General features: G+C 36.9%; 1 protein-coding gene across 4 annotated transcripts; it reads right to left on the bottom strand.

Moving 5' to 3' along the window:
- Positions 1-2621: 2621 nt before the first annotated feature.
- On the bottom strand, positions 2622-19008 carry wacb (WW domain containing adaptor with coiled-coil b). Of its 4 annotated transcripts, none has more exons than XM_077194317.1 (13): positions 18478-19008; positions 18232-18265; positions 17406-17598; positions 14107-14183; positions 11849-11964; positions 11657-11769; positions 11310-11546; positions 9709-9831; positions 8350-8495; positions 6066-6163; positions 4385-4553; positions 4167-4294; positions 2622-4085 (listed from the first exon to the last, which is right to left on the bottom strand). In XM_077194317.1, exons 1-13 carry the CDS (start codon positions 18516-18518, stop codon positions 4016-4018), a joined length of 1545 nt encoding a protein of 514 aa, XP_077050432.1. In that variant the 5' UTR covers positions 18519-19008; the 3' UTR covers positions 2622-4015. The 4 variants fall into 4 exon arrangements, with proteins under 4 accessions (XP_077050432.1, XP_077050438.1, XP_077050446.1 ...); XM_077194323.1 differs by having other exon boundaries at positions 18516-18706; XM_077194331.1 differs by lacking the exon at positions 9709-9831 and having other exon boundaries at positions 18478-18976.
- Positions 19009-21879: the final 2871 nt, after the last annotated feature.

Here is a 21879-nt window from a genome sequence, read left to right on the forward strand (position 1 = left end):
TGGAACAAGAGGGTAACAAGCACCACTACATGAAACAAGAGTATCTTTCCTCAATATTTAAGCAAAAGTTGCAATTGTTTTAGTTTTCAGTGCACTTTTGTTAAAAAGATTACTGTATAAATGCATAGATGTGTACCCTGTAATTTTTAAAAAAGCCTATACAGTGTGTATTGGTACACATTCATTACAAAAAAAGGTATGCAGTGTGTTCTTGCTAAATTACCCCAAATGTTAGTTTTTGTTTTTATCATAATGGTAGAATAAGTACCCATTAGTTCTATAAAACTTACAGTGTATATATATATATATATATATATATATATATATATATATATATATATATATATATATATATATATATATATATTTATTCTCCTGTTTTTTTTATTCTACATATTGTTCCCTTATACCTAGCCTACATGTAAGTACTTTATAGGTACACTGTAATTACAAAGCCTGAATTTATTATGCATCATAAGGGTATTCTTAGTGTATTAGGTAACACTTTAGAATACGGTTCTTTCGTTAATGAATAACTACACAAGAACCAATGAGTAACACAATATTAACAATCTAGTAACTATTATTAACTAACAAGAAACTCTGATTAACGAACTAGTAAGTAATAGCGCACAGATGAAAGTGGTAGTTCACTATTAACTAGTCAATAACTACTATTTTTTTATGCTTCCCAGAGAACTACTGAAAAAGTTTATTAACAATCTAGTAACTACTATTAACTAAAAAGAAACTCTGATTAACGAATTAGGACGTAATAGTGCACAGATGAAAGTGGTACTTCAATAACTACTATATTCTTTTATGCTTCCCAGAGAACTACTGAAAATGTTCATAATTCATACAAAACTAATCAATAACCAATGCAGGATAAATGACTAGCACTACATTAACATTTGAACTGCTACCGTAAACGAATACACAAGGTTGTTTAAATTATCAATATGTAAGCTGTTAATAATTGGCCTATGCTGTCTATTTATCAACTGAATCATTTTAAAGAAATGAATTTTTAAATGCAGTTGTCGGGACTCGGGACCTTACTTGTCCTGTGGCCAATTTTCCGGCATTCCTCTGGACTGACATTGAATCACTAGAGTCACGGTGACGACTGGAACATATTGAGTCATCAGCCATCCAAATACCATATAGAATGAATTTATTATTTAACTTACCTCACAAAAAAATTGTTTTTATGTATGTCTCCTAGCATATATATTTGTATATATATATATATGTATGTGTGTGTGTGTGTGTATGTTTGTGTGTGTGTGTGTGTGTGTGTGTGTGTGTGTGTGTGTGTGTGTGTGTGTGTGTGTGTGTGTGTGTGTGTGTGTGTCTTGTGAGTGAGAAGATTCTACACTTTATTGGCTTTTCATTAGTAACTACTGTAAGAATCATGGGCACAAACTAGTAATGACTCAAGTGTTACTACATAGTTCTATGGGAATTACTAATTATTTGGATCCGTATTCTAAAGTGAAGATCATGGTAACTAACTAGTAATGACTCAAGAGTTACTATACTTCTAAAGAAATTTTCTGAAAGTATACTAAAGTTCACCAAAAATCTCAAACGCTTGAAATTAATTTTGTGTTTGGTTGCACAAATCATGACTAGATCATGTAGTAACACTTGAGGCATTACTAGTTAGTTCCCATGATCTTCACTTTAGAATACGGATCCAAATAATTAGTAATTCCCATAAAAGTATGAAGTTTGACTTTCATCTGTGCACTATTACATCCTAATTTGTTTATCAGAGTTTCTTTTAAGTTAATAGTAGTTACTAGACTGTTAATAAACTTTTTCAATAGTTCTCTGGGAAGCATTAAAAAAATAGTAGCTATTGATTAGTTAATAGTGAACTACCACTTTCATCTGTGCGCTATTACTTACTAGTTCGTTAATCAGAGTTTCTTGTCAGACTTTCCTTAAGGTCAAATTCAGTTACTTGGAAAAATACAAAAGAACAATACATTCACAATGCAAATCATGTTTGTTTTTTGTTTTTTTCACAAAAACTGTACAATTACAAGGCTTTACCAAATCTAAGTGGGTAACAGGTTACAGTTGTTACGATTTTTCATGGGATGACACGACATAAGGTTGTTTATTAGGCATTAAGCATGCAATTGTAATGCATTAATACCCTTATGATGCACTATAAATGCAGCTTCATCCAGTGTTAAAATGCATTATATTCTTAAAAGTTATAACCACAAAAAGGTATTATAATGTATTGCAACTATTGTTTTTATAAAGTTGTTTATAAGGCATTATGCATGTTTTATAATGCAATAGGAATACCAATATATTGTACTGTAAATACAGGCTTCGTAGGAAGTGTTAATCTACTGTCTACTACCAATTAGTTTTATTTTTTTCAGTTTTCTTCACAAATGTAATTGAAATTAAGCAATTGCAAGTGAAACTCTGCTCCACAGGAGGGCGAACATGAACAAAACCTCCAGCATAAGTTTTAAGTCCTTGAAAGGTACTTTTGAGGGGTTTTTTTTTTTTAGCTCTTCCTGGGCTAGGGCATGATTGCATCTAAATTATTAAACGCAGCCAATTCACAAAAGCAAACATGTACCAAAACACAATGTAGTAATTGTTTATTTCCCATAGCTTTTAGAAACCATATACAAAGCAACATACCCATCATCTCTATTCTGTAAGTCCATTTACAGCCTATTGCATTAATATTGGTCTAAGTTCAAGCCCTGCATTAGAGGGCAATAAAGACAGAAAGAACAATGAAGCAAAAACTATGAATGACATTGCAAACATCAAAGAGGAATCACCAGTTTTGCCATATTTTCACATCCTTGTCAAATACAAATCGACAAGTTGACTAAATGCTTACGGATTAATTTTTTAAAGACTGGTTGATATTTTTACGTGAAAGATGAGAAAAATGCAATCATGTCCTGTACTTCGCCATACTCTTCTCCCGCTGGTCGGCTCGAGACAGTCCCATTGGTCCTCTTTCGTCCTTAAAAGATGCATTTTTCGAAGTGCAACCATAGCTCATGTATAAAATACGGAGTCCTTTCATTGCATCCCCCAAAACCGGGCAATATGGGAATGACTAAACTCATTTATATGAGTAAAAAAAACAAAAAAAAACTGAGCAAATACAAACAAATCAAAACAACATTAATACAAAAAGAGTCAAGCAGTGCTGGGGTGCAGCAATGAATAGAAATCTCAGTTAGATGTGTTACAGCACTGCAAAGAACAAGAAACATCGAAGGCAGATAGTGACAAAAAAACCCTTCATCAGGGTCAGGAACTCAGAAAATGTGCGTCTACCGCTTCGGCAAAAGCTTTTAAGTGCCACATCACCAGTTGAGAAATCTTTAGCACCCATTCGCTGTTCTGCTGTGAATTAAGGAAGATCATTCATGTCTTATTTAATCTTCTGAGGGGCAGAGAATCAGCCAGTCACTCCTAACTTTTGAGAATGGGCACTCAGAATGATATTGGGTTTATTTGAATTGGTCACTTTGATAAATGCCAGCACAGCTGGAAGCGTCCTTGTGCACAGATAGCCCTTCTAACATCTTTCATGATCACTGTCAGTCACTGGAGGACGGGGGGATTTTAAGTCTCCGGTGTGACAGTGAAATTTAGGATCCATTAACACAGGCATAACCTTGAAAAACCAGCACATGAATCACCAGATCCACTGCATGATTCCTCACAGGTCAGTCTGGGTTGGAGAGCGTGTTCTCTGAACACTTCTTGAATTGCCCGTGGATCTGAGAATAGAGAAGCCGTGTATGTAAAAGGACAGTGAAATTAATCTATGATCTCAGGGCTTGGTGTTGCCTAGGTATTTTTGTAAGCTTCCCATCCCTCGGTCCCGTTTCAGGCATTGCAGCCTGTAGTTCGACTGTGGATCTGAGAGTGGGGGTCCAAACAGCCGGGGTGGGGGGTGGGTGGGGGGCTTGTTCGGAGAGAGACCGCCATGAGCTCCATAGCCACCCTCTCAAACCATGAAGGAATTCTGGTTCTTCAGTTTGTCAAGTTCTTTGATCTGCTGTCTCAGAAACAGAATCCTGTACACAAGCAAATAAAAAGTAATTCACTGAATGCCACCGTGTTGATAATTTGATCTAAATCAAATTAGAGTTACAGACCTCTGCTCTCTCAATGTGGCCTGGATTTCACATACTCGCACTAAAGAGCGAAGGTTCTTCAGCTCGGTGCAGATCTCTGACATGTAGAGGGTTCCCATGTTGTGTATATCCTCACGCATCCGTGACGCCTGGGTGAGAGAGAGAGAGGAAGGAAACCTCGTCAGTTAGAGAAGTGATGTTTGATCTGTAGAAGATTGATAAACACTTCATGTTCACACCTGCTTCTCCACATGTTCTGCAGGCCAGCCTTGAACATGCTTGATGAGACTTTCATCAAAGTGCAATGCTAGAGAGGGAGTGAAAGTGCTTTGGGTTCGAGAGGTGCTGCCTAAAGCGGGAACGCTGATGCCCGCGCTGCCATTAGAGCTCGACAAGCCCTCTTGGCTGCTATGAAACAAAAGAAACATTCATTCAAATAAAATAAAGAATATAGAACTAGAATTTTAGAAGTATAATAATTACAGCAAAAAAGTATTATTATGAAAGTATTTTATGCATTTAAGTCATATCACCACTAAAATTACAAAGAAATGGCATATATGTGACTATGCGTTTAATTGTGTATCAGTGGCGTAGGATATATGGTGACCCTCTCGGTAGAAATGTCCTTTCATGATCCTGGCGAGAAGGCGCGGCGTTATCTCGTGGAATACCCGATTCTGATTGGTCAATAGCGCCATCCAGTGGTATGTTATTGCCAGATAACAACCTCTCAAAGCAGATAACACCGGCTCATCCGGGTTACTGAAGTCAGCAGTGCTATACGCCTGCTAGGAACGGTTTTTCTTCGTGGAAGTTTTGCGTTTGGTGAGTTAATTAATATTTTGTGTACAGCTATTTAATAAAGCCATCCATTATCGTGGACTCGCTCTCTCTCATTTCATACAAACGCAGCTGTTGCCATTTTGTGACTTGTTTTGTACACTGTTGGTTTATGAGACACACAGGTATGATTTTAATCTGAAATCAATATATCTTATCCCCATAATTATTTATGTGGCACAATGCTGTGTAATAATGAGTATGATTGTATAACGTATCACTTAAAAGTTAAGCTATGTAATAAACGGGATAATGTACAGCTGGTTGTTTTCTCAAAACAACCCCCGAGAGGGGGGTGAGGACCGCGACGCGAAGCGGAGGATGTACAACCGGCGCGGTGAACATTATCCATTACTTGTATTTAGAATCAGAATCATTCTCGTGTTTCAATGCCTTCCTAGTAATTTTCTGTCACTGAGGTTTTAATCAGGCTACTTGTATTCTGGTCTCGAAACCACATCGAGTTCTTTTTTTCACAACTTACTGCGCATAAATTGATACACGCTTTTTGATGATCCTCATTAATTGTAAACACGCGCTTCTTTGACATCGTCACGTCTGAATTGCTCTCCTCTGCGCTCTAATATCCCGCCTTCACTAACTGCAAGTTAATTGATTACCAATTGTGTTTGGATGTTACTTTTGCTCTCCAAAATACACTATGATTAGATTGGCTACCTTTGATTATTAGGCTATTCTCATGTGACAGAAGACTAATACCTGCTTTTATGATCACCTAGCAAAGACATTTAGGAAAGAAGAAAACGTGACTTTTTCGTTAGTCAGGACACTAAAACTAGAGCGACAATACGGGACTGTCCCGTGGAAAATAGGATGTCTGGTCACCTTATATATTTATATAATATACAAGCAAGTGTATAGATGGCTTTTATATAAAACCCATTAAAAAAATCAAATAAATAAAATCCATTTCTTTGTAATTGTAACAAACATACATACATTCATTTGGTTGCACTTCCACACTGTACTGGTAGATGGTGCTGTAAGAAAACATCTGATAGGCTGCTTCTACATTGCAAACAAACAAAAGAAAAGTTCCCACTGAGAGATCCGTACATTTGCCTGTGAAGACGGGGATCACTGAATTCCAGAGGTTTGTCAGAGCTGACGGACTGCTGGGACGTTGATCCTTGTCTCTGAATTGATGAACTTACCTGAATTTGAAGAACAACAAAGAGGCAAATATATATATATATAGTGTAAACCTTTCAAACCAATGTGGCATTTATTTAAAAGAATAGCAAAAGTTAACAAAACATAAAATATGAGTGTTTTGGGCCCTTTTATTTCCCAGGGGATATTTATATTGAAAATAACCTATTTCTTTTCCTTTTTTACATTTTTTTTTTTTTTATTAAATGAAGATCACATTAAAGGAGTAAAAAAAAGCCTTTTCTATAGAAATTTTATTTTACCCTTGTCCAAGACCCAGATATTCAACCTTTAACTACACAAATCCACCATAAAAATGCAGGAATTATAACATTTAAAACCAAATCAGAACATCTAAACCAAGATCAAAATAATCAAACCATATTTATTGTTGAAATGACTAGTCAATTTTTTAAAAGTAACTGCCCCACATCTGTGGTATTTCACCACACTAAAAAAATTGCCTCTTATAAAGTTTTGAAAATATTAAATAGTTTGTCTTTAGCAGACGCTAATTGTAAAGTCGTCCTCCGCAAGACGTCAATTTATTCCAAAAATGTTCAAATGTAATTTTGACGATCACCATCACAGAATGCTAATCTGGTAGAAATCACACTGTGGTGGGAATTTTTGACTTTGAGAGAAAAAAAACAAAAAAAACAAATTCTGGTATTGGTACTAATCTGTATTTAGTGGAATGATCAATAATATTTCTTGTCATTGCGCACCTTTTTCAACCTAATGAAATACAGAAAACACAACCCCTCATTGGTGTATCATTTCCTGGCTATCAAGCATCACAGCTGTAGACTAGTCTATGAAGCTACCCGAAGCAAGGCAAAAGGCCCATAGAAGAATGGCTAACGTTATGGATTAGACAGGGATTTAGTGATGTCGACATTACTGAGAACAGAGATATTCCTGATCGCTCATGGACATTTATGAGGAAGATGTTCGAAATGATGGGCGTAAAAAAGATTTAGTCCGGTTTAGTCAGATAGTTTACATATGCTGTAGAACTGGTATTCCAGGTGAAGTGTAAATTATGCGTGCACTTAGTTGTTTTTTAGAGTTGTTTCCAAGGGCAAGAGGTGGAATCACCCTACAATCTAGAATGTGGCCTAGGTGATGGCAAATAGACACTAAAACAGGTAGTAATGGCTACTTTATACCAAGTACATGTCAGAGCCCATACTTCTTTACTTTAGTACTTCAGCTTTTACCAGTCTTTTTAAACAGATTGTGTGTACATTTGCCATCCCTGGTGAATGATGACCAAAATGGATGATTTTTTTTTAGCAGATGCCAGATAGTTTTATATTTTGTTATCTCACTTTTGCACACTCAGTCAAATGACATTCTTAAAGGGTCCTATTGTGCCCTTTTACGAAGTCTTGATTTTGTTTTTGGGGTGAACTAGAATGTCTTCAAGCTTAATCGTTTAAAAAACGCATTATTTTTCACATATTTTACATTATTACAGCACCTCCCTCCCCACCCTGTCTCAAACATGCCGAATTCGATGAAGCCCCTTAGCGCGTGTTCGGGAAATGTCCCACCCCTCCATAACTGCGAGTTCTTCGCTAGTGTAAATATTACGGATGACGTCAATTTCAAACCAATCGAGCCCGATTCAGACCCTGACAATGTTAACGAACAAGAGGATTGTGCAGAATGGATTTCATGCACAGACTTTGCAAGCTTGGATTTCACAGGACGTTTCAAAGTGGTATGGTTTTTGGAATTTCCTTAAAACATTATAGTTACGATGTTATCCACCATTTAATTGTGATATTTGTCAGAAAACTATGGTAATTCAAACGGTAATCAATCACAAAACTATATTTAATTTTCCAAAGGAGCGGTGAACAGTCTTACAAAAGAGAGAGCTTACAAAAGCAACAGAAAAAGAGCTGTTCTCCGATACATGTTTTGGTTAAAATGTTCAGGAACAGTGTTTAAAATCAAAAATAATTAAAAAACAGTGTATCTTTGACATTGCGACAGCACTGTATTCTCTAATGCAACCAGGCCCGTCCCCTTTTTGCGTATTCAACCTTAAACTGACTTAAGTTGAAAAAGTGGAAAAGCATAATAGGACCTCTTTAAATTAAGGGGGGCTTACGTGTCCAAACACTTTCTGATGTCACTATAACAAAAGTTCATAAAATGACTAACTGCTACTGACCTTTGGTTGTGAAGAGAGAGATGCGCAGCTGAGCAGGGGTTTAGAGACAGCGTTGATCTGAGGCGTGCTGACTCTAGGAGACACGTATGACCTCGGAGAAGAGGCATCTGATGCTAATGACATAGGTGACTGACCAGACTGTTGAGCTGTTCATTAGAAACAAAGTTATAGACATGGAACGCAGTATATAATCTTATACAACTATACTGTACATACAAATAGAAACATGATAGCTGGTGTGAGAACAAAAGGACTTTTTAAAATGTGTCCATCTGCCAATTTTGGATTACTATAACATAAATATACTGAATCCTACTTAACTAAATAAACATTATTTAAAAAAATAATAATTTTCATTATACACCAAAGTTTTCCCATGTAAAAAAGTGGCTTAAAAGGGTTAGATCACCCAAAAAAGGAAAATCTGTCATTAACTACATGTCGTTCCAAACCTGTAAGACTTTCGTTCATCTTCAGAATACAAATTATGATATTTTTGATGAAATCTGAGACCATTCCATCCCTCCATTGACAATCTACGCAATTGCCACTTTCAAGACTCAGAAATAGTGCTGGGCGATATGACGATATTATCGCATATCAACGATGTCTCACAAGTATGGTGGTGTCGATTATAACAGTTATTATCAGTGCATTGACACACTATACTCGATGCCACCATTAATATTGATCAAAGAACAAAAGAAAAATAAAAAAACACTGAACTTTTGTAACTTTAATTAGTATTATTAAAAGTAATAAAGGCATCATAAAAAAGTAGAAGTAAAAAAAGTAGTAAAGGCAACATAAAAATATTCAATGTGACCATTTACCACTTCATTTACAAAATATTAATTTAAAAGCGCGTTGTCGTGTAAACACACTGGAGATGTTATGTTTTTTGCACAAAGCACTCGCTTCACTTAATAAAATTGAGGTTAAAACACTGGAGACACATGGATTACTTTAATTATGTCTTTACTATCTTTCTGGGGCTTGAAAATCGTAGTTGCATAGACTGTCAATGAAAGGACAGAAAGCTCTCAGATTTCATCAAAAAAAGATCTTCATTTGTGTTCCGCTGAACAGATGAACAAATCTCTTAGAGGTTTGCAACGACATGAGGATGAGTAATGACAGAATTTTTATTGTTGGGTGAACTAACCCTTTAAAGAATTGTTCAGCATGTTCTGGTCCATAGTCTTGGGTGAGTATGAACGATGAACACAGCTTAACCACTGGTTTAACAGTATTGTAAAATATGTTCTCAGTTCATTACAAAAAAAAAATGGATTAGTTGCACTGCAGCACAACATCAGTTAGGGGAGGTGTGAAGGGTGACTGGGACTTCAGCCGTACCTTGTGTGGAAAGCTGAGCAGCTTGGGAAAGCAGAGTAGTGACGTTGAAAGCGGACGGTCCGGCAGTGAGAAGCTTATGAAGCATAGACTGTAAGGAAGCTTGTGTGACAGCGGCTGTGAGGACTTGGAGGAAGACAAAGACAGAAAAAGACACACGTACAGTCAAAGCAGTCCTACACACTGAAAGCAATCTGAAAAAGGCTCTAGCCTTTCGGCTTATGGTATTTTCATTATGTGGAGAGAAGATGCCGTATATTGTGCAAAAAGCAGTTGTCAAGGTGTCAAAATGGTTAAAGCACAACTTTTCTAGCAGTTTGGATGAAGGCCAATAAGTATTAATAGCTACAGGAAAGTGCATTTGTATAGATCCTTCTTATTTGCTTTCAGAGAATACAAAACTCATGTCACAGGTTTTAGGATTTCACTTATGAATGTATTAGCAAAATATGAACGGCACAACAACATCCTACTGGTTCAGATGGGTTTGAAATCAGAGACAACTCAAGAGAATGCACCAAACGGATCATTAAAGAATACATCAAGGAAACAGCCCTGCAAAGTTAAGCTTTAAACCCTTAATCCAGCAAATCATTTTTGAAAACTACAGGTGTGTGTGGGAACAGGGTTGAGACTAAACTCTGCAGGACTGTGGTCCTCCGGGAACTGAGTTTGACACCCCTGGCCTAGAGAGCATCTCTTCCTGATCAAGGGCAGATCATACTCTTCCTCCCTAGAGCAACAGATGTCCAGTTGTCTAGTCGATAGGGTAAGGTAAAAATATAGATTTTTTCAAATAAATGCAGACTTTTAATTGAACAATACCTATATCGATTCTTAAAATTCCAAGCTTGAATGTTTACTGTACCGTACATAACTATACCCAAACGAGTAAGATCAAACTAAATCAAAATAGGAATCGAATGGAATCAGGAGCTTGTGAATCAGAACTGAATTTGGAAATCTGTGCCCAGCCCTGCCTCTGAATAATAACGCTCGGATCACATTTGATCAATAGGAAATTTAGACTAGATTAGAGAGAAGAATGACAGTGTAAGCAGCATGAAAAGTAACAGGACCAGAAAAAAAAAAGTCAAGATCTGATATTTTGACTTTAAAAGAGATTTATGCATAAAGAGGAGTTTCTTTTAATAGGCACAAGATGACAAGAATGATTGGGGTGATTTTGTCGGAGTGTATCTCATAGAAAATCATAATCATCTTAAAATTACTTTTTTACTCTGAAGACTTTAAGTGCAAACCATTCTTTTAGTGCCAAACTAATTTGGGAAAACCTGAAAATTGTGAAAAACAGTAGACAATGCAATGACATAGTAATTTAAGGTTCATATATTTTAAAGCACTGATTCGCTTTCAGATCGTGATTAATTCAATTCTAAGCATTTTAAATCGATTATTGACCGAAATCAACGATTCAAAAATACAAGTTTCAAAATGGATGCATATGCATCGTCAAGATTTGTAATCGATGCATTGAGAAAACGTGTGAATCGTTACACCCCTATAGAATATCTATTTCATTTCCAAGCGTATACTCTCAATAAAAACAAAAACAAGTTAACATAGCACTTAGCGATTAATACCTTCATTAATTTTGCCCATGTCCACATTGCTGTGGTTCATCTGCAGGGTGGCCTGCAGCGCAGGCAGAAGCTGTCGGAGGAGTGCTGGATCCTGAAGCAGAGTGGAGGCTGAAGCCTGCAGGGCAGGAGACACAGGCACTGTGGAGGACGAGGACGAGCTGGACGTGCTAGAGGGGTTAATGGACAAAGGCTGAGAATGACCAGAGTTTGACGATGGCTTCTCCGCTAAAGTAGATTCTGGGGACAGAAAGGGAGAACCATCGGTGTTCAGAACCATTGAAACCATCAGCAAACCTTCTATCAACATAATACAACTTTATGGAACCAAATGCGTTTCTGTTACTTACTTGTACTACTGAGGGCACTTGTGGCACTGGCCTGCATCGCCTCTTGTCTGTAGTCTCTGTCTTTGGGAAAGCTGTTAACTGTATTCTTGGCACCTTCTCTCTGCCTCTGTTCTCTGTTCACACAGGAAGTCTGGCGTCAGTTGATGGTTGAAGAGGAGTAGAGGCAGTTACACAGAATCTAAAGCAACTCACCTTTCCAGCCAATCTTTAGGCTTCTCCCACTGAGAGACTTCTGTCCTGCAGTTATAGTAGTACTTCTTCCCAGATGAACTGATATGCTCTGACCAGTCATCTGCTGGCTCACGGGGCTGAAAGAGACAGGAAATATGTTGATATATCAAGAAGGACAGAGCAGGGAAATCTGTCATTTGAGAGCGCATTGGGAATAGAGATGAGATTCACTATGATTTATTAGTGAGGTCAGCTCCTTCGTCTTTTTTTCCCTTCTTTTTGTGGCATCCCCATGTTTAACAATGACCGATAACATTTTGTTTGTAAAATGTTTGAATTAGAATAACATTTATAATGTTATAACTCTGCTGTGAATGAGTACATTTAGTTATACATTGGCATATAAACAGAACTGATTTAAGTGTCCCACACACTAAAGTATACATCACAGAAGTCTCGCGTAAACCAGGCTTTCAGACTGACGGCAGAAAGTCTGGACTACATCACAGATTTAATTGGAAAAAGGTCCGCCAAAAATCTGACCGATATGTAAAGCAACCAATCACAGTTCGTTTTGTTCCACGTCATGTTTGGGGTGTGAAAACAAAGTCGATGTCCCTGCGATAACAGACCGGCGTGCATCTAATAAATTATTAATTCACGAACATTTTGCAAGTTTACTGCAACAATGGTGCCCTGAACTTCACATACTTTTGGAAATCCAGCGTTTAGTTGATCCTGATAAGCGCTCATTGTCTCAGTTGTAAATATGACGGCTTTCTTCTTCCATGGGGGGTTTGGTGTCACGACAGCTTTGTTTCCAGGCGGACCGATAAAGAAAGCGACACGCGCGTCTCCTGGAAATCCTGTAGAATTCAACCAATCAGAAGACGACTTGAAACTTCCGAAGTTTTTTCCCATTTTGTGTGCATTATGTATAAGCCAGCGATCCATGGGCCACGTCTGAGGCCGAGACTAATATCACAGTAACAATTCTTGGTTTTTTTGGGATCAGACATAAGAGAAAAAATTCAGTTAGGGAGTTAGTTATAAACTTAGTAATAGCTCTAAACAATTCACAAGTGAGTTTGAGACTTTTTGTCTCAAAAAGAAACAAGTCATTTGTTCACGAATTGGACATCACGCCTCATTAAGTTAATTGTTGGTTATTAAGTTTTAATAAGATGGTATCAGACAAAACATCACAGGGATGTACAGTTTTTCCCAACATTTTTGGTGCCAATGGCAACTGGATTTTTTGAGGGGACTGTGACAGTGTTGTTGTCTAAGGGCTGCAACAACTAATTGATAATAATCTATAATAAAAATGAACAACAAATGTGATTATTGATTGACACCTGCACGAATCTACCTGTCATGTCACTAGTGAATAAAGCATTTCTAAGGATAAAACGAATATAGTGAAGGAGAAAGAGCTGCTGCAGGAAAAGTGCAAGACCCAAGGTATCCTAAACATGAGAATACTTTATATTAAGCACATAGCCTATGGTTTAACGGGGCGCATCCTGCCAGATGCTTTGATAGATGCGGGTACCGTTTAATGCATTTAATACATCTTTTGCGCAGCGCATACCTTAAATTTATGTTATTTCCTTATCTGTAAATGTTCAAAAGTCATGCGAGTATTTCCATTTTCCACAAAGGCTTGTCCTGACAGAAAGCACAACTCCATTAAACGTCACTTTCAGACTTAACGAACAACGGTGCACAAATGCATGTCAAACTGATGGAGCACAATAAAATATGAGTGCAATAATACTGACTAAAATGTACATTTCCCTATGTTATATATGGATTTTGTTGGACATTTTAATATTACATGGAACAAGTAGTAAACATTAAAATGAAAAGGAACTATAGCAATTAGGTATAACTTAATATATCCAGTAATAAGTGAAATATGTGAGTTGTTAATGTGTTCTTTTTTGCACATAATGTACAGCATAGCCTACAAAGATGCATTCTTTGGTTTGCAAACTCTTTGTTGAAAAACATTGGGCAAGAGGTGATTTTAATCATTTAAAAAAAAAAAAATTCAGCTTCTTAAATCAAATTATTAACGTTTTTAAAGACCTAGTTAACTGATTAATCAATTATCAAAATAAAAGTACCCTAAATAAAAGGTTACATAGTTTTTATTTGATATCTGTTCGCTCTATTGCAGGGCTGTGCTTATACCGCTAACAGTGTTTGGTTGACATGACCCTAAACTAGGACTCCCTTAACACTGGCGACAATCCACTGGCTAAACAACTTACCATCTCTGAAGTTCTGTTTGGATGAGGGTGAGAACTGGATGCATGATGAGAGTTTTCTTGAGGAGAAGAACTGACACCTGAAACATAATTGAGAGGATCAGAAACAAACTACCATGTAAAAGTCTTTGCAAAATATAATTCACTGAAACAAAACGGTTCTCTGGATATCCATTTAACACATTGGACTGTTAGTACAGGCTTGAGTTGACAGTTCTGTGGCTGAGCCACGTCCTAATTTTAATGTCTTAATCATTTTCAGACCTTGTGTTTTTTACAATTTTGTCCAATTGATGCAAAAATAAGTTCATTTACTTTTATGCCAGTTGAAAGTTGAAAAGTGTGGTATAAACATCTGCAACAGCCAACATCTGTAACTTCCTATTAGAGAAAATACCCATATCATAACGCCAAGAGGCCTCTGACGAGTCGAGATCATACGATAAACAGTACTGTGTATCTGCTGCAGACTCATGATTGTGGCAACAACAGGAAGTAAAACGGTGTAAAGGCAGCATTCCTGTGGTGCTTGATTTACAAAAATCTGCCAAGCAAATCCATTCCATGACTATGTAAAGCCTATTATCATTATCAATTTTCTCAAATAACTTTATGCCTAAAATGTATTTTAACTTTGTTTCACATGTAACATGTCCATTTTCAAGAGTAATTACAGTAATTATGCAGAATTCTGAAATGCAAGACTGCAAATTAGGGATTCACAATCTAATGTATTATAGGCGTTATTTATACAATATTGTGTTACTTCTTAAAAAAGTAACTTGCATTAGTTGCTTTTTTGCAAAGTAATGCATTACATTAATATTGCATTCTCATCTGGGCTGCAAAAAGTTAATTTTTTGGCAAATGTTCAGGCACTTTCACACCAAACATTAAAATGAGTAAGCCTCAGCGTGAAGGAAATGCAATAAGCAATAATAACAATCAATCCACCACAAATGTGAATTTTTGAAAAAAGGGAAAAAAGATTTTTGTATATTATGATTGAAATTGATCATCAAAGGCATTGGTTTATAAAGCGAGATTAAATACATAAAGTATATTTGTGTTATTTTACATTTAATTATTGCAGCTTTGCATAATATTCTGAGTTTTCATTTCACAGATTTTTATTCATTTTGAGAAATACTGAATTTGTGCAAGTGAGATGAGTACATGCATGCTCACATTTAGTTGAACTAAAATACCCATCATGTTTACCAACTCAAACAACGCCTCTGCAATTACTCACGATTTCTCTCAACATGGGGACATGATATGTGTCAATCAATAAATGGGAAAGCAAATCTGATATTTCATAGTAAATTAAAAAAATTCTTACAAAAATTGTCAACATGTCCATCTTAATGAGTATCCCAGCAGACACAGTCTGTTATGCCTGAAGTGCATTATATGGCCAAGAAAGACCATGCATGTGTACAGTATCGGTGTACTGAATCTGTGCATTATGTCTTAGTGACAGCAGCCTAATAGTCCTGCTGTCTGTGGTTTTAATGCTAATCAAACAACAAAAGACAAGGAAATCACTCACCTCTCTGGATTGATTAGCTTTTGAAACTTTAATAAAGGATTCATCTTTAATTTATAGTCAAATTTGCACTGTTATTTTACATTTGATTACTTCATTCAATTTCTGTACCTGAAAACTAATGTTAGACCTACCTGAAAAACCTAAAAAGTACTGTTTCTTTTATTGGCATCTTTGCTCTATTTATTCGTGCTGTTGCTTGACGTATTTACCCTTACTTTCTTTATTTTTATTTGAAAGAACACATACCAAACCGTACTGAAACCATGAACCTAAAACCATGATACAAACCGAACCGGGATTAATTTGAACTTATTTATTCTTCTATTTATTTTATACTATTGTACTATTGAGACAATAACAAGTGTTACAGTAATGAAAACACTGAGTTGAGAAATACACATGTCAGCATTATCACTAATCTATGTCGGCATTTTCCTTGAGAACTAAGCAAGTTGACTCATGAAACCATTTGTTTATTGTATCGCAATAGCATTATTGATCTAAATAATCGCAATATGACATTTTCCCCAAATAGTTTAGGCCTAATATATGTGTGTATATATATATATATATATATATATATATATATATATATATATACACACACACACACACATACATATATACATACACACAATGCATCAACACAAACAGTTCTGTTCTACTAAATGGCGAGTAAGAAAAAAGCATCTCCTGGACATGAACCACACTATTTCAGGCCTCAGTTAAACCCACAGTGTTTGAAGACAGGTCAAATGGCGCTTTTCCACTGCATGGTACGGTACGGTTCGGTACGGCACGCTTTGGCGCTTTTCCACTGCATGGTACGGTACGGTACGGTTCGCTTCGGCTCGCTTTAAATGGTACCACCTCTGTTGAGGTTCAAAGCGTACCGTACCGATACTAAAATGTGACGTGGAAGCACTGTAGATCACTGATTGGTCAGACAGAATCGTCACTACCAGCGTCATTGTATTTGCGAGACATCAAACCCGCTAGATTTAAATAGCCAGTAACAGCCATCGCTGTAGCACCGGTTTTAAAACTACTTGCTTGACTTGCTTGAAGAAAAAAAACTTCCAAAAAAGAAATGGCTGAATCGTGGTCAGTGGACGATAAGTGCAGACGTTCCTCTTGTTGGTTGCCGAGGAGCGGATAAACTATAACGATCAGTCATAATCCCACCCACTTTGAAGCGGTACTAACTGCAGTGGAAAGGCAACCGAGCCGCGCCGAGTCGTACCACGCAGTGGAAAAGCGAAGCGAGCCGACCCGTGCCGCGCAGAGCCGAACCGTACTGAGCCGTACCATGCAGTGGAAAGGCGCCATAAGTAGACAATGAAGACCATAAGCTGGCATTATGCAAATCTGTGACAAACCTACGTAGGTTTGCACAGGAAGTAAGGCTGGAATAACTGACTACTTGTTTCAAGAAGTTCAGAATTGGTTCTGTCTTTTGGGAGACAATGCCTCCATTTATTGTGCACTTTGAGGCTTTGCAGACCTTTTACATTCACAAACATCTATATAACACACTGAATGAAAGTTAATATCCGAAAAAGTATAATAGGCACTTTAAGCGTATAATAGGCACTTTAAGCTTATAATAAGCACTAACTGATAACTGCAAATTATGTTTCCCCATATAACCCACTAATAAATAGGATTTTAAGGCTCTGGGGAATTAGGAACAACATGTAAATGACATTAACCATTTGCATGTTGAACCTCTCCTCGCTCATGTTCTTACCGCTGTCCCTCTCACGGGGCCGGTGCACGTGAAGTGCTTTCGTTTGACTGTGCCCTGTCCCGTCACTGTGCTTGTTGTCGGGACTGTCTGATCGCCGCAGCATTTTAGTCGGTGGTGTGGAGTCTGACGAGTCTCGCATCTTGTCATGGCGATGGTCATTTGCCGAGTGACTCTTTGACTGATATTTGACAGGCTGTAAAACACAATGCATAAAGAGAAGGACTACAAACAACCTTTTCACAAAGACACCTGAACTTTTACTCATGAGGGTAAAAGCAGGTGTACATGATTTAAATCTAATTAAATATCTAAATGAACTTTTGGAAATTATTTGACTACAAATGCAGTGAAAAAAAAAAAGTGCTTTTGAACAATTTTCATTAACCAATACTAGACAGGAAACCAGATGATCTGCACTCTTGTTTTTAGGCCAAGTCAATTCACAATAAAAATGTAATACTATATCTGATAAGACCTAAGAGTACATAAGAATTATGAGCTATTATCTAGTGGTTGTGAAACCAGTAATTAGATTAGCTGACTGCAAAACAAGCTAATAGACGTAAGCTCTCTAACCAGAGAATTTATAAGCTATAATAGTCGAGTTAATATATAGATTAATTTTCCAAATACAGATAATTCAACGCGATAGCACATGAAGTATGACGTGCAACGTTAATGTATATCATAGTTTTAGTTAGCAAGCAGGAACTAGGCCTGCGAGCATTCGTGTTATGCTAAAGCCGGCTAATCCAATTTTGACAATATTTCGGCTTCTCTGCCAAATATACAACTACTTTCATGGACAAAATACTTCTATGTGTACCTGGTAGGCTTGAGGATCTCTTCGATCATTACACCTGTGAAAGACAAAAAAAGTTAATGTAACGTTAGTCAGAAACGCGCTCTGCTAGCCAGCTAAAATGCTAACGTAGAGAAATAAAAACAACTTGCTATCAGAAGTATATATAAAAAACGACTTTGAATACATTTCTTCAAACGTGATATGCAGTTATTTCAGACTTTTAAAAATTAGCTGAAGGATTTAAACTGGAGGTAAATGTTTGTTTACCCATCATTGAGTCTGGATGGATTCGTTGCATGCATTACCATTAATGCTGCAATGATGTGGAAGTGAAGTGTTACTACTGAACCAGTTCTGTTGAACTACAGCTCTCTTTACTGTTGCTGTCTGCAAACACACACTGTTATGAAGGTAAAGTAGCTCTGCTGCAGTGCTGCTTCGCTATTCGGGAAAGAGCTGACGGTCCATCTCTTCGTTTTGCTCGTGACTGCGCCCTGCAAGTGCACGAGCAGATCAGCACGCGACGTGCACGAGCAGATTACTGCAAAAACTGTGCTCGCGGACCGACAAACGGAAAATATTTGCTTATCTATTTAAATAAAACTTAAAGAAATTAAAACTGTTTACGCAAGTAAAAATTTAATTAAATTAAGCAACGTTCGGCAGGTTTATGTATTTGAATTTCTCCATAAATAGCCTAGACTCCAAGATTCAATAGTTAGAGGATACAATGTATCTATACAGAGTTTGACGCCATTCCAGTAGTATATGACTTCCTGATACAAGCAAACTTAGTACGCTTTACTAACGAGGAGGATACAGTGCATTTGATTCAGTTTTCCTCTTAACCTCTAGATGGCGCAAAAACTCAACGCAGCACTTTTCTGAACATCCGCGTTTGGCAATGTCGCATGTCGATTGAGCTGATCTAATATTTTTTTTTTTTTAATATATAAAATTACAGATTTTGTTGCAAATGATAATCCTTGAAATTATCGAATAAATTGTAAAACAAAGTCCTTGTTAATGATTTTCAGGTTATACTTAAAACGTGTATATACTTTTTTCCAATAAATTAAGAAAATGTTTTATATTTGGGGTAAAAACAAAAAGTGCCCCTACTGTCAGGGTATGGCATTGCTGAATTTTCTAGTTATTGACATGAGACTCAGAAGATTAGTATTATTTATCAAGTTGAGTATCACCTTAGAGATAATCGCAATATTTATAGACTAATGAAATAATCATATTTAAAAAATACCACATTAATAAAATGTCTATTTCTTAAATAGGCTAAATATCAAATTTATTGTTATTAACATAAAGCCATATTAAATTATCTCATTCGATGTAAGAAGTTTATATATTTGTCTAAAAATCAGCATTTTCAAAATGAGCATTTTAATGAAGTGCATTGTATGAACTTTAGCTATAGTATTTGTACCGGGGAGCCTTTTACCACCTCATACATTTATTTGATTTTTAAACTAAACAAACTACTTATGTTATTTCTATTCTCACAAAATGTGTAGCTCCATCAATGTTCTTTTTTTTCTGCAGTTATACAAGTCTATGGGAGTATTCAAAAGCTAGTTTTCCTTAAAGTGCCTTTATCCAGTGGCAGGCTTTCACTCCTTTCACTTGAATGAGTCACACAGTGCACATACCAGGGTTGAAAATTAGCGCGGGCTTGGGGCAAATATGACCCCATATTTAAAGAAATGGGGCAAAAAAAAAGTTCCCTGTATGAGTTCTTGTTTTTAATATTTTTAACAGGATATATTTAAAGGGTAACTAAACCCCTGGTCAGAGCCTGACTCCACCCACTAGCAATATTTGAAAAATGCTGGAAAAATGGGCAGAGCCCAGCGGAGGGGGGCGTGCACCTGAGACGCATATCTTTGTATGTAACCTGCCTATGTCACCAACCACCCCTTACGTCACGAACCACCCAAACATCCAATAGGAAAATTAAATTGCAGTAGCCACCATTCAACCTGAAGAGGGCAGCACTCAGACGTTTTTACACCATGTATTGTAGAATTAAAACACTTTATACACCTGTACTAATAAAGCCCCATTCTTACAGATCATTAACTAAAAGTTGGTTTAGGGTTTAGTTACCCTTTAAGTCAAGTCAAGCCTTAATTATTTGCTTATTACAATACAGATTGATTCAAAGCAGCTTTACAGTGATATTAGGACAATAATGCAACAAACTTTGTTTCGGCTGTACAGCGGATCTAGAAGAAACTAGTATGGCAACTCTTTATTTCGATAGTCCACTTTAGAAATTCTACTAACTATAAGTAACTTTGGAGCTATGTCAACTAACTATCATTAGAGTATTAGTAGACTGTCTGCTTAATATCTACTATCTCTTTATTGTGTTGTTTCCCCAACAGATATTCTACAGACTATAAGAAACTTGGCAACTACAAGTCAACTTATTCTCCTAACCCGAACCTTAACACCTAACCATAACCTAACAGTCTACTGACAGTCTACTACAGTCTACTAATACTCTAATTACAGTTAGTTGACATGTAGTTGAAAAGTTACTTATAGTTAGTAGAATGTCTAAAGTGGACTATCGAAATAAAGTGTAACCAATAGGATCATAGTCTAAGTTCAGTGATGGTTAATTTTTGTTGTAAAAAAGTTATTAATTTAGTTCATTTATTTTTATAGTGTAGTATAGAAAACAGTGATGTCATCGTCCAGCTCAGTTCATTACATTACATTTAATCATTTAGCAGACGCTTTTATCTAAAGCGACTTACAAATGAGGAGAACAATAGAAGCAGTTAAACTAACAATAGGACAAACATTTGTAAGTGCTATAACTCCATTTAAAAAAAATAGATAATAGAAGAGAAGAGAAGATGTTAGTATTAATGGATCGAGTGTTGCCGAAAAAGATGCCTCTTCAGCCGTTTCTTGAAAATGGCCACGGCACGGACTCAGCAGCTCGAGTTGAGTTAGGCAGATTATTAACAGACCAGGTAAAGGTCCGAGAAAGAGATTTTTTGTGCATCTTTGAGATGACACCACGAGACGACGTTCACTTGCAGAGCGCAAGTTTCTGGATGGCACGTAAGTCTGAAGCAATGAGTTTAGGTAAGTTCTGGAAGAGTTCTAGGAAGAGTTCTGGTAGGCGAACGTCAGTGACTTGAATTTGATGCGAGCAGCAAATGGAAACCAGTGCAATTTTTTGAGGAGAGGAGTGACGTGTGCTCTCTTTGGCTCATTAAAGACCACTCTAGCTGCAGCATTCTTGATCAGTTGCAGAGGTTTGATAGTGCAAGCTGGAAGACCTGCCAGGAGAGCATTACAATAGTCCAGTCTGGATAGAACAAGTGCTTGGACAAGGAGTTGTGTAGTGTGCTCTGATAGGACAGGCTTGATCCTCCTAATGTTGTATAAGGCAAATCTGCAGGACCGGGAAGTTCTAGCAATGTGGTCTGTAAAGTTCAATTGATCAACGACCACAACTCCAAGGTTCCTGGCTGACCTTGATGGAGTTATGGTTGACGAACCCAGCTGAATGAAGAAGTTGTGATGAAGTGTTGGGTTGGCCGGGACCACAAGCAGTTCTGTCTTCACAAGGTTTAGTTGAAGGTGGTGGTCCTTCATCCAGCCAGAAATGTCTGTCAGACAGGCCGAGAT

The sequence above is a fragment of the Siphateles boraxobius genome, unplaced genomic scaffold (genome assembly GCF_051911475.1).
Source record: "Siphateles boraxobius isolate OS27281-9 unplaced genomic scaffold, OSU_SipBor_1 1, whole genome shotgun sequence".
NCBI classification, from domain to species: domain Eukaryota; kingdom Metazoa; phylum Chordata; class Actinopteri; order Cypriniformes; family Leuciscidae; genus Siphateles; species Siphateles boraxobius.

Bases quoted from the DNA above. Each gene is read 5' to 3' on its own strand.
- wacb (XM_077194317.1), bottom strand. From the start codon at position 18,518: ATGGTAATGCATGCAACGAATCCATCCAGACTCAATGATGG. The intron at 18,266-18,477 runs GTAAACAAACAT...TGTCTTTCACAG, and splicing joins CCATCCAGACTCAATGATGG to GTGTAATGATCGAAGAGATC. The intron at 11,547-11,656 runs GTAAGTAACAGA...TTCTGTCCCCAG, and splicing joins AAGTGCCCTCAGTAGTACAA to AATCTACTTTAGCGGAGAAG.